The 13,409-nt window shown below is 41.6% G+C and overlaps 2 protein-coding genes across 2 annotated transcripts in view; one reads left to right on the plus strand and one right to left on the minus strand.

Annotated features, from left to right (window-relative positions):
* The window catches only part of WWOX (WW domain containing oxidoreductase), a 479,598-nt gene extending 473,833 nt beyond the window's left edge, over nt 1–5,765 (plus strand). The window contains exon 9 of the mRNA XM_038148405.1: nt 4,575–5,765. Coding sequence (XP_038004333.1) covers nt 4,575–4,763 — 189 coding nt within the window. The 3' untranslated portion in view covers nt 4,764–5,765. The remainder of the gene's footprint in view (nt 1–4,574) is intronic.
* The window catches only part of MAF (MAF bZIP transcription factor), a 185,825-nt gene continuing 177,110 nt past the window's right edge, over nt 4,695–13,409 (minus strand). Inside the window, exon 3 of the mRNA XM_038148407.1 lies at nt 4,695–5,878. The gene's annotated coding sequence lies outside the window, so the exon portion shown is untranslated. The remainder of the gene's footprint in view (nt 5,879–13,409) is intronic.

Below are 13,409 nucleotides of genomic sequence, written 5' to 3' on the forward strand. Positions count from 1 at the left end.
TGATATTTTACTGTTGGGAAGTGTTGGCTTTGTCTAATAGTCCTGATATGAATAGCAGGAACAGCCTGAAGAGTTTTAAGGACTTGCCTTTTTATTTCACTTGAGCTGCTTGCTTTGAATCTGGCCCTTGTCACAAATACTCTCCTCTCATGTCACTTTGAATTCACCTCTTTCCACTGGCCATCTTTTAAAATGCTTGAACTTAACCTCAGGCTACCAAGATAACTGGCCTTTATCCTTAATTTTTCATAAGAAAATAAACCTCTCCTTTTCAAACAAGCTGATCCCATCTCCCTGGCAGACAATGTTGAGTGCTGTGTGCTCTTAACAGAGTTTAGAGTGGGTCCTATTCATTCATAGTTGATAAATATACAGATAAGTTATGTCTTTGTTTCTATTATTTATATGCTTGGAATGTAAACTTGCTTCAGAACAAAAGTCTAATTTTAGAAAACAAACATGCATTTGAAGGTAGACAAATCTAAAAACTAAACATTAACTGTGTAATATGTTGTCTTATCAGGAACATAAATGGCATCTCAGAATACTAACAGATGCATTACATATATTAATGAGGGTTTTACCATGTTCTGTATCTCAAGAACCCCTTTTCTTTTACTGTTAAGTTATTCAATATTAATTTGCATTCAGTGCCATCAGTTAAAAATTGACTGCTTCCAGTTATGAAATAAATGCCTATGAACTACTAGCTACTTAGTATTTTCAATTCAACAAAGGACTTTAGAAGGATGGATAATTTAGATCTTTGAGCCTCAACTATAAATAAACAGCAACTGCTGTATAAATCCCACCCTGCTGCAGAGGAAGATTGTATTACAAAACTGACAAATGATTTGCGGAAGAGAACGATGAACCCTTATTACTAAGACACTCTTCAACTTAATCCAAAACAAGATTCCCGGGTAATTTTACGTGCACTGGAAAGATTGATAGCGTGGTGCTTGCCCAGCAGCTTTCACATGTTTGACTGGATCGGAAATGGCACTGAGGCATGATTAAAGATTCAGTTGGGCTTCTCACAAATTCTTTATCCTGTGTATTCATTATTGCAACCCGCTGCCTTTGTTGCAGGTTAAAGAAGGCTGACCCCAGCTCTGGTGATTAGCACCCTGTACAACTGATGGACCTATGGAAAAAAATGTTTAGGTTGCCCGACGCTTTTAGCATTGTTTATCAGCTGAAATTGTTGGGAGGGGGTTGCCTTAGTCACAATGGATCAGGGAGAGTCTGTGACAACTGACAAGCTCATTGTTTAAGACATTTTTTAACGAAGTTGTTAACATTAATTCTTTTATATAGTACTCTAATCTTCTTCAAATTATGTTCTGACATGGCACAAACCGCTTGGCATTGAAAGTCATTCAACAGTGATTAAAGTGCTCTTTTTATTGGTTTAAGAATGTTTCATCTTGTATCAGCAGTATGGAATTGTTTACTAATTAGATTCCCTAACATCCTCTGCTGTTGTATGCTGATGATATGTGAACAGGAAAGCTGATGAGCAAAAAATTAAAACTTGTTACTAGACTGTCATAAGGCCCAGCATATAAAGATGTCATTCAAAGGACTGTGTTCATAAGGGATAAACAATATTTGCTGAGAAACAGAGCAGTTTCTGGCTAGCAGTGCAGGCAGTTCGCACTTATCTGCAGCTCTGGCTCTTCACAGGGGTTTGTGGGATCGTAGATACAAAGGAGGGATTTATGCCTTGGGGACCTTCCATTCAGCATGGCATATATGAGGCTTCTACACATCCCACTTTGGGCAGGAGGTTGGGCTGGAGGCCTCTTGATACTCCTGCCAACCCAAAATGGGATTTGATTCCTGTGACTCTGATGCTCACTCCTCTCTGTCCTCGGACAAGTCACTTAGGCAGATCCTCAAGTGTCTGCATGCAACCAGCTCAAAAGGAAATTAGGTACTTAAATGACTCTGAGAATCTGGGATTTACCTTCTGTTACATAGTTTTGGTGTCTGAAGCATTCTCCTAGTCTTGATGACTTCATGTTTGTCCATAACTGTGAGATACTGAAGCTGTACCCTCTGTCAACAAAGGGATAAATACGACTGCATTTCTCTTAAGTAATAAGAAAGGTACTTTTCTTTCAATGATAGAACCATTGAATTTTTTTCTTCCAAAATAGCCAACATGATTGAAACATTTAGAAAGAAGTAAGGATACACACAGCCAAAAAGCAAATGGCACATTGCTTACATCCAGTTCTCAGCAAAACACTGGAGGCATCGCAAGATAAAGTGCTTTGGGCTTCCAGCCACATAATCTTTTATCACTTAAAGTAAATATCCTATGCTCACACAGGGAAAGCTATTCTCTTCTTCTGGAGTCTAGCTTGTGTCAATGCTCAAGGTATAAAGCACTGCTTTTGTGCTCTGGGGTGTTTTTCTGCCTGCCGAGAATTTTGTTTAAACATCGTCAAATTCGACTCGTTTGAAAAGATAAATTATTGTTTGGGTTGGACTTTAAACTGGCTCTGATAAACTTCCATTTTTTGAATTAGCTGAATTCTATTAGAGATAGCCTGAGTTTAGCTTGGCTGGACGGATGCTTTTCAGCAATGGCTTGAGGGCTCCCACTCTGCCTTGAGCAATTCAGTTTAATTTTACCTTTCTAATGAAAGTCCAGTTGAATTGCTTGCAAAAAACTAATAATGCTCTTTAGGGGCTTTGAGACATTCTAAACAGCTGAATACAGTGATCATACCTGTACTGTGGAGCTTTATAGGATAGTTGAAATGAACATAGAAATTTTATTGTTCTCTATTAATATTATTTTTAGTAGAACTCTGTTCCATTTCTGCTACCACCTTTAAGATATTTTCTCTTTTTTTTAATAAAGATACTGGTTTAATAAGAGGATTACTATGTATTATACTAACTTTAAAAATATTTTGGTCTGTTGATAAATATATGCCTTTCAAAATACTTAATACAGACAGTTTTGGTTTACCTTGTGATGGGAGATCCTTTCTAAGTTGTGGAGTCATCATTATCAGTTTAATCCCATCTGCTGAGGAAAATGCATGTCTTGCAAACAAATATGAACTTCTTTGTTGCTACAAAGTTGAGATGCCTCACATAAGGAGAACTGGGGCTTTTTAAACCGCTTCCTGTCCTTGAAGGATGAGAATGCAAAGTAGAGGTCTTCTGCAGATTGACCCCCCCCCCCCAGCAGCACCCTGAGTTTCCTTGGCTGTGACAATGAAAGGCCAAAAAAACAAAGGAGTGGAGGAAAATCACAAGAGATTGAAGCCTATTCTCTTATCCCATTAAATTATCTTAATGTGGCAACAACTAATTTCTCTTCATTTACTTTTTCAATTGCACTTGGCAGCCTCTTTATTCTGATTCCTATCAGCTCATAATTTGTTACCACAGAAAGGACTAAGATGTACATAAATAATCATAAGATGCCAGATAAACTCTATCGGTTTTAAATTAGTGTTGTGTTTTGCTAATGCGCTCTCACCTATTATTTTTAATTATAGTTTACAAAGCAAAATAGCTTCTTGCCCTCTCCCCAGCTGTTCTGGCACTGTATGTTTAGTCTGTGCCAGGGAATAGCCCATTACCCATGCCAGGGTGCTTGCCCCAACCCTGTGGCCTCCATCTGTAGATTTTTGTTGGGACAATTCATAGAAACCCATTCTTACTCTTTGAACATAAGTTCACTTGGTATTTAAATTTAAAAAAAAAAATTTAAAAAAGGAAAGAAAAAAAAAGGAGAAAGCAAGAAAAATGAAAAAGTCTCTTCTGATCCACAAAAGCCTCTAATCTATCCACTCCATTTCTGAAAGCATTATAAGGCATGAGAAATGGTTGTTACAGAACAAAACTCCACTGGAAAGCCTCGTGTCTCTGCAGAACCAGCCCTGTCTGTGCCTGCAGCAGTCAAATGCTCTCACACAGCAGCAGTGACAACTGCCTTGGACTGTTGATCCAAGATCCATGGGCAGGTTTGGCACCAATCCCGACTGCACTTTACATGATAGGTCTTAATTGGAGTGCCCAGGTTAATTTTGCACAAGAGGTTTAAAAAACCCAAACAAACCAAATCCATCTATCAGGCTGTGTTGCAGGTCAGGGTGCCCAGGCATATGGTCAATGATTTCTGTGACGCAAGGGAAAATTTTGAGGTGCTGCTTTTAAACCTGGCTCAACTATTCTGGTGTCAAACACTACCTGGGCAACCCTTGCCACCAATCCAGGTGTTTACCAAAAAGTGGCAAAACACCTGAGCTTGGAGCTGTGGCTCAGGATTCTCTTTTTCTTCTGCTCTTAGAGGGAAGGAGAAGAAAAAAAGTCCTCATTGAAGTGGTTTGTAAATAAGTGTCCAGGAGGCAGTGCCTGCAGCAGGGCTGCAGCCTTGTCACCATGCAGGTTACCCTGCCAGCCATGCTGCTTGCACGAGACACAGCTCCAAAGGGCTGTGCTTGAAATCACAACGCTAATACTAAACGATGAAACATCTCTGTATTTATATAGTTTTGCTTATTTTCTCTCTTTTAATTAATTTTTTTTTTTTATTGTCACAGCAACAAGGAGCTGCCACGACGGTGTACTGCGCCACGGCGGCGGAGCTGGAGGGGCTGGGCGGGATGTACTTCAACAACTGCTGCCGCTGCCTGCCCTCGCAGCAGGCACAGAGCGATGCCACGGCCGCTGCCCTCTGGGAGCTGAGCGACAGGCTGATCCAAGAACGAGCTGGCAGCCAGGCCAAATAGCAGGGAGCTCCTGGAAGGATCAAAACACACGAGTGTGTGCACGCTCGGAAACTGCCAACGCTGGAACCTGTCCAATCTTATCATCTAGAGGGTTTCCATGTACCTCAGATACAGATTAACCGGTGTTAAATGAAATAATAGCAGTCACAACATAGTGAAAAATGTTAAATACTAATGGGAGGTGGGGAATACTGTGGGTTACAGGGACAATGCGGCTTCCTGGGGCTTAGTTAGTCTCGGTTCTCTTTCTTTTCATTACAGCCTGTTCAAAGTGTAACCCAAGGAGGCGTCTTCTGTCTTATTTTAGAAAAGCAATTCTGCAGATAATTTCTGTTGTTTTGATTAATGGGTAGGTATGTAGCCCAATATGGGATTTCCTCCTTATTTTGATAATTACTGTCTGTTAGGCTTTAGGTATTGATTGGGAGATGGTAGTTGTGTTGATTCTTTTTCCCTACAAGGATTTTATTGGGTGTGGCAAATCAAAAGATTATTGAGGAAAGAAATCTTTTCAGCCCTTGACTGTTGGCTGCAAGTACATCTGCATTGTCTAGAAAAAGAAGGTGCAGGAAGACATCTGAACAGTAATGGTAAAGTCACAGCTAATTAAATATTTCTGGTGTTGTTTTTTTTTCTTAAAAGATTACAATATGTTGTAAACCATTCCCTAATTACTGTCGAGTTAGCAAAGATGATGATGTCTCCTTAAGAACACACAGAGTGTAATCAGGGGTTTAAATGGTATTTCCATCAATTTCTCGGTTCACAGTTTTAAGGAGTTTTATTTCCTTGAAAGTCCACAGTTTCTCAGTTCTCCTGATACTGTATCCCATTCCAAATCTGTCTTTTCTTTCCATTTAAATTCAATAAAACAACATGCTTGCTTGAATATTGTCACCTGAAGAGAAAGTTTGTCTCATTTCTGCAAATGTCTTAGTTCCATTTTTTTTAGAAAAGAAAACTTGAGGAAAAATAAAGAGCTTCTTGTTGATGCCAAGAAAACGCTGTTTTTTTTCTTGTTTCTTTCTGAGTTCATTTTTTTGTATTTTGTGCTTTGTAGCTGTCTTCATGCCAGAAGGTTGTTCTAAGCCATCCTCAGTCCAGCATCACATTTTCTGTAGACAGAATATAAACAAATAAATAGAAGGACACATTGTTAATAGAAGTTTATTTTATTCCCTTTTTATTTCTGCTTTATTGTTAACAATCTGCCTTCCATGATTTTTCTTTTCTGCAATCATAGCACATAGGATTAGCTGTTGAACAGGAGTTAAAGTCAAGGCTTCTACCCAAGTGCAGCCTCAGCTGCTCCTTCCTTGTCTGCTTCCTTACCTGATGCCACAGTCTTTCCTAAAGCAGCAGTAAAGAATATATGGCCTTTTTTTATCCCTGCTGTGCCACCTCTGTAGCAACAGCTTCAGGAGACAACAAATCCTGCCCACTCATCCTCCTCAACGCTCTGCAGCCCCTTCCCCAAGGGCAGCAAATCCTGCTTTGAAACATTCGATGGAATGAAGAAATAAAAGGGGCTATTCCAGAAAGAACAACACCTCTTTTCAGCCTTTTGCAGAGTAAAAAAAAAAAAAAAAAAAAAAAAAAAAAAGTCCTTCTTGTCTCCTAGAAGTTTTCTCCAGTCTGTGCTACACAGACCAGATGCTGGTGTAGTGCAGTGTCTGAAAATTCATGGCCTGGGTTGAAGGCTTTGCAAGCTGAGGCAATGGTTGCAGCCAAATTCCTTGTATTGTCTGGAGTTTAACTGGGGAGAAAAAGTGATTAACTCCTGTCACCTGTGCAACAGCCCTCACACACACATTATTTTTCCCTTTCAGAGCCAGACAGAATTACTCTGGTATGACACAGGCAGTGTAGGACTGCAGAGCTTTGCACTGGAGCTTGGCATTGCTGGGTTCAGAAGAGGCACTAATTAAGTGATGCTGGGAGCTCTGCACTCCCCTGAAGGCCTGGGCCTTCTGCTCCATTTAGGCAAACATTAATAACCTGTAATGAACCCCCTGTCATTCCTTATTGCTGAAATATTGTTCTCTTCTATGAGAATTCAGTACTTAGGGATATTGCCTGCCTTCCTTCAAAGAATATCTGTGTGTTTTTTCTCTGTACCCCCCTCTCTTTTTTAGTGTTACAAGGTAAGAGCACTTTTAATGTCAGCATAGTTTTAGTTTTGCACTAGTATGAGCTAAGCTAACCCCTAACTTTGCTGAGTTGTTTGGGTTCCTCTGGTTTTTATTTCTGGTTATTTACATTATCAGTGTATTGGCTTATTATTGAAATAATTCCACTGTCATTATTTTCTCCAATGCAGATAAAATTACTTGCTCCCTGTTTCTTTCTTTTATTTTTATTTTACTCTGTCATGCTCCTTTTCTCTTTTTTCCTCTCCTTAATTTCTTTCTCTCTCCATTTTCCTTCTTCCACTCTCTGTTCTCCTCTTTGTCTCTCACTCTCCTGTGTTGAGATAGCCAGTATAAAAAAAGGCTTTTTCCAAATGAAAAAAAAAAAAAAACAACTCACCAAGCTGTAGGGCCCTCGCTTCTATTAGAAACACTTGTGAAAATAATTTTCCTTGCAATCTCAGTTTGGTTTCAGCACAGGAGGGATGTGCAGGGAACATTAAAAAAGGAAAAGCAATTGAAAAGAAACAGACTCCAACCCCTCCATTTTAATATCCTAGATGTGCCTAAGTCATTGGCTTTCAAATATATTTTGGTGTAAAATTTGGCACATTTACAGCCGGTCAGATTTATTTATTTGACTGGCTTACATTTTTCCAGTTGATTTACCTGAGGCAATGTCTGTGTGAATTACTCCACAATGCATTGACTCCAGTGTTCATTAAAGGTAGTTAAGTGATCCTGTGTCTAATATTAAAGCAAACCCCATTAACCTTAACTAGTATCATATCAGCAAAACAAAAAGAACTGAATAAAGCAAAATAGATCGGGTATTTATAGTTCTTGGAAAAGATCCAGCAAATTCACATCAAGCTCCTAATAGTCCTAATAAGCACTTGCTAGTTATCCCCATGAAAAAGGAGGCGGCTGGGTTAGGGCTGTGTCTGATGCAGGCTCAGGCCCGCAGGGCTTTGGGAAAGGGAGGTGCTGGCAGGCGATGCCGGAGCATCTCCCACCCACACGCTGCAGGGCGTTGTCCGACCCTTTCCCCCCTGCTTTCCTTCCAAAGTCGACGTTCCCCATTTTAATGGTGATTTTTTTGAGCCTGTATTGGTGCCCTGTATCTTCAAGTCCGTGTAGGTGAGGGAGCAAACTCCCTTGCTGGGATTGAAGGTTTTAGGGGAATGGAGGTGCTTTTCAATCAGTGTCAGCTTCCAACTGCTGTCCATTGTTCTGCCCAGACAGCCACTGACTGCTGGGACCTCTGCTTGCCAAATCAGGTAGAGGTGAACCAGCAGAAACCATGCCAAATCTTGAGTTCTTTTATTTTTCCTTCCTGCTTTTTTTCTTTTGACATCTGGGAGACAAATCCCAGATATTCTCGGACCAAGTAGGGCTTTTTATTAGAGAAGTCTTTCCAGCAACCCTGCAATAATTTGACTTATATCAAGGTTGAATAACTCCTTGTCAGGTGTTAAGCTCATGACCTTTCAAGCCAAACACACTTATACTAACCAGTTTACCATTGGAATGATCAATATCTTGTAAGTGAGAAAGTCTAGACAGATCTTATTTTGTCCTTTGGTATCACTTGTGGCTTTGGAATTGATCATTATATGTGGCTGGGGAAAAATTGCCTATACATTTCATGCTCTGTATTTATCTTGACAAGGTTCTCTAGGATTGTATTTTCATAATCTGAATGGCAGTGGAACAGCTGCTCAGACTGTGCAAGCCCTCCTTATCGGGCTGAATTTAAGCTACGGTAATTACTCTTTCTCCTTATGTATTTCTTTTTTAAACAAGCGTGTACTATACACTAAAATGTATGGTTGGGGTGGCAGGGGCCATGCTGAGAAGCTTGGAAAATGCTGCTAAAGTCTATTTCCTTCCACACAGTAGCTGATGTGGGTTTGTATTTTATTCTACATATAAGCTCATGTCTGAGCACGAGTGGGCTCTGAAGCAGGTTCCCAGCCTACGGAGGGAAAATGTTGTTTTATTAACAAATCTTAGAGCCAAGATTCCCTGAGACTGGAGGCAGTTTAGGAAAGCTGGAATAGCCAATAGTAATACCCATTAAATGCATGACTGACTGAAGCCTTCGACTGGTGCCTTTGCAAAGAGAGTCCTGGGTGAAACCCATGCCCAGGGAAGCAGCTGAGCCATCACCCGGGCCACAGGGACCTGCACAGGCTGTGCCAGGCTTGGGAGGGGCCTGAGTGACACAGTGATGGAAGCACTGAAATACAGCAGACTGATGGGTGGTTATTTCCTGGTGCTCTTCACAGTGGGAAGGAGGGAAAGGGAAAATAGAGAGGTATCTTGGAGAGAAAGAATGTGCTGCTTTTTCTCTTGAGTTTGTTTGGTAGGGTTTTTTTTTTGTTTTGTTTTCTTTTTTTTGTTTGTTTGTTTTGTTTGTTTGTTTTTTGTTTGTTTTTTGTTGTTTGGTTGGGGTTTTTTTGTTGTTTTTTGGGTTTTTTTCAATCCTAAACTGCTGTGTTATTTACTAGATGCCTTTTCTGGGCTGTGCTTTTTCTTCTCTCCCCCACCCCTGTTGCGTTTGCAGTGTACTTTCCAAGGGGTGTTTTGTGAATTAGCTTCATGCTTTAAAAGAGAAGATTGCTCTGGCAGAGAACAGCATAGTTGTAAAAGTGTCAAGGTGTTATGAATGTCCTGATGATAGAGCCCAGTTGTTATCTGCTGGGTAGTGAGGGAGGATAGCTAATGATGTGCAGCATGTAAACCGTTTGTTGCTCTAATCCATCTGTGTGGAGAGGAGTGAAAAAGAGGGGCGAAATCCTGGGAAAATTACTTGGACAGCTGGAGATAAAGTGTGTACTGATGGAGTCATCCAGAGGTAGCTGTCAACATGAGCTGTGTTTGCATATAATCCAAGCGATGCACAATGATTCCTTTTGGTACCGTTTTTTTTATGGGGGTTCATGTGCCTGTGCACAGACCTTAATTACTATCCAGTATCTCTTACCAACTGGGCTCCAGTTTTAAGTGAGGAATGTGATTTTAATCAATTCGTGGCTGGGTGGTGGAGAGAAGTACTACAAACAGACCAAAGCAAGACATATGGATCCCTTTGGAGGACCTGAATTAAATGAGAAGCAGTCATTTTATTAATTCTGCTGTGTTTTATAGACCTTTTATATGGAACATTACCCATACAACTTCACTAGCTAATTAAAAAGGGCTCTTATCAATTTGCTGGGCAGTTGCTTATGCAGGGGGGAAAAAATAAAAAAAAGAGAAGAAGAAATAATATTTTTTTTTTGAGTCCCAGAAAATCATTAATCTTAAGGGGGTACAGAACAGATCACCAAATGCCTGGTGAGACTATTTGGACTGCTTATCTTCACTCTTCTGAAAGAACTGTTGCAAAAACGGAACATTTCACATCGCTTTGAGACTGATCTGCACCGTGCCTGTTGTTCATATGGAAACCTTGCACAGGTCTGGTGCAGTGCCTGCAGATATGTCAGCACAGGCTGAATTAGGGGCTTTGTACACTGGATTTCTATGATCCCTCCTGGCAAAGAAGGCACCTTTTTCCTTGGATTGGCCTTAGCCTTTAACAGCAGCAGTTTGAGCAGCTTTGTAATGTTCTCAGGACTGAGGAGCGCGTGTGATGCTGGCGGGCGTGGAACGTGTAAGCTTTCTGCGAAGGGAGGAGAGAGAGAAGCAAGTGCAGGGGAGCCACCCTGGTCCTGACTGATTATCACATCAGCACGGAACTGCTGGCTTTAAAATGGACTCTGCCTTCTGCAGGCAGCCTGAGAGGAAGGGCAGGACACAGGGGGGAAGGGTATGGAAATGGGGAATGCCTCTCTGAGCGCGGCCCTCTGTGCTGCTGCCTGCGTGGGATGGGATGAGGCTGAAGCTGTTCCAGCACCTGAAAGCAGCATCACAAAAATACTATCAGTAGGGACAGAGACAAGAAAAGTCTTCTAAACCCCTTGCACCTCCACAAACCCTTACTTTACGTGGCGTATTGGATTTTACAAGCACGGGGTCTGCTGGGAGCTGTCTGCCGAGCGCACAGTTAGCAGTGATTGAACACCAGCATTTTTAGCATTTTGACTTAAATCCAGTGTAAACTTGTAAGGGAACTGCTGGCCTGGGCTGGGTCTCTGGTGGACAGCAGTCAGCCATGCATCACAGGCCGTGCAGCCACCGAGTGCGGGGACGGTGGCTGCGGGTCACAGCTCAAAGGAAGCCCTGAAATTTCACTTCAATGCATCCTGAATTACCTCTCATCCCAGGGAAAGCTTTATTTCTGTCCCTCTCTTTTCTCCCAGCGTCGAGCCAGCATGGCTGGAGAAGAGAGGAGAAAGGGAGCCGGTACTGAGACCATCTCAAATGTACCTGGACTACAAACAAACCAGTATTTTCCTTCCAGCAAAGCTGTTCCTTTAATCTTTATGAGCAGGAGAAATTCATGCATTACAGAGGCACAAAAATGAGAAGGGAAAGGCGGGTGGGAATAGTTGCATTAGAATTAAGCCCTGTTTTTAATATGACACCTGTCAGACTTATTGTTAAAAATATGGAGAAAGGCTCCCTTCAGAAATAATAACATTGCAGCAAGGTTAGTTACACACAGTGAGTCCTGTCAGCAGCCGCAATTAGAAGTTGTTTACCGCCGAGCGGAGCAGCTCGGCAGCATCAGGGATGCGCGGACCCTGCGCGCTGCTCCAGCCCCAGCCCGGGGCTCAGCGATAATCCTCCCTTGCAGCCCAGCCCGCAGCCGGGATGGGAGATTCCTGCCCGCAATCACATTGCTTTCCTAATGACACTATCACCCAGGCAGGGATTAAGTGTTGCTCTGCAGTCGGCGGCCGGTGTCACCGGGTTTAGGCTGCCGAGCAATTAAGGGGTCAATTTACGGCGGGTTGGGGGCTGGGGGTGAAGGGCAGGGGACCGGGGATGTCTGGCCAGGAGAGCCCCTGATAAACAAGAGCTGTCAGAGAGCCCTGCCCTGCAGGGGCCACTCCTTCTGCCGGCCGGCTATCCAAAGCCGTTCCTTGCCGTGGCAATGGAGCCCCTCCGCCGCGGCCACCCGGAGAAATCCCCTCCGCGCCCGCTGCCAGCGCGGGGCTTGCGGGGCACCGGCACCGCCGCTCAGCCCCCGCCGCAGAATTAATTCCATTTATGCCCTCAGCCAGATTTCCAAGTGAGGCTCTGGAGACACAGGAGAAATTAATTTATTAAAAAGCAATAGCTTGATAATGCACATGATGATAGAATAAATGAATCTGTTCAATATCTTATAAAACAGTTGGCAATCACATAATAGAGCATTCATTGTCAATTTAGTGGCTTGTCTCATTATACTCTGCAAATAGTAGTAAAATGGTGTATTATTCATGAACCAACATGCTTTAATTACTTTTAGTGCACATTTATTTTTTCAAATGTAATATGAGTTAGATTCAGCCATAACTGTTACTCAGCTGATGAATCTTGAAGCAGTAACACAAACTGGAAGAGAAATTTTATGAGCACAGGAATTGGTTTCTGGGAAGTTTGTAGCATTTCTATATGCTATGAAAGCAGTCCTAAAATCCCAGCCTCAGATGTTGGCCCAAATTTGGATTGTAGCTGATAACACTTTAGTAAATACAAATTATTAATTGATAATGCAATCAGATGTAATTTCAAGTTCCATCTTTTGCTATTTGTTGTTTTTTTTGGGGATTTTAAATTTTTTTTAATTTTTTGCTGCCATAAAGCAAACCCCTGTATATAATACAGTTTATTTGTTGGCTTTACAGAGAGAAATTGTCTTGTTAACACTCCCTCCCTTCTTGGCTTCTCACACACACTTTTCACCAGCTTAATTTGCTATGAAGGTCTCATACACATGCAGCCAAGGTCAGTGAAAGTCCACTGCTCATTTCAATTAAAATGTTTGCAAGGATTTATACATAATAAACTGATCTTGCCTATAATAATAGGTTTCCTTAAGTCGGTCTTGCTGCTACTAAGTATAATGTTGCAGCACACTGTTGATTTCTATGTACATAGAAAAAAGAGCACAGTAAAATAAGATGACTTGAAAATGCAATTAAAGTGTAAATCTTTTCACCCATTAACATTTAGGGTCCATTAGATTGCTTTGTCTTTTACAATATTAAATGCTAAAATGTTTTGCTTTTATTCTGTAACAGTATATTCTACTTCTATTTATAATACAAATGTAATTTAGCTCCCAATAAATCTTGGCTTTAATTGGTTATTAAGTATGTGCTACTCTGTCATAAATTTAATCCACAGAATTTCTTTTTTCCCCCTATTCATCTCCCTGGCTTTGTATTCTGGGGTTAGGAACAGGGTTTGGGGACATCATCAACATTTAGCCCATGTGAGCATCTCCCCCAGGAATGTGGATTGGGGGAGAGCAACTGAGCCCTTCAGGAGGTGCTGTGGGGCATCGAGGTGATTGAGTGCTCCAGGCTGGAGGCTGAGCTCTCACGGGGGCTTCATGTGCCTCTGCCCAGAAGGA

The sequence above is a fragment of the Motacilla alba genome, chromosome 11, assembly GCF_015832195.1.
Source record: "Motacilla alba alba isolate MOTALB_02 chromosome 11, Motacilla_alba_V1.0_pri, whole genome shotgun sequence".
In the NCBI taxonomy this organism is placed as follows: domain Eukaryota; kingdom Metazoa; phylum Chordata; class Aves; order Passeriformes; family Motacillidae; genus Motacilla; species Motacilla alba.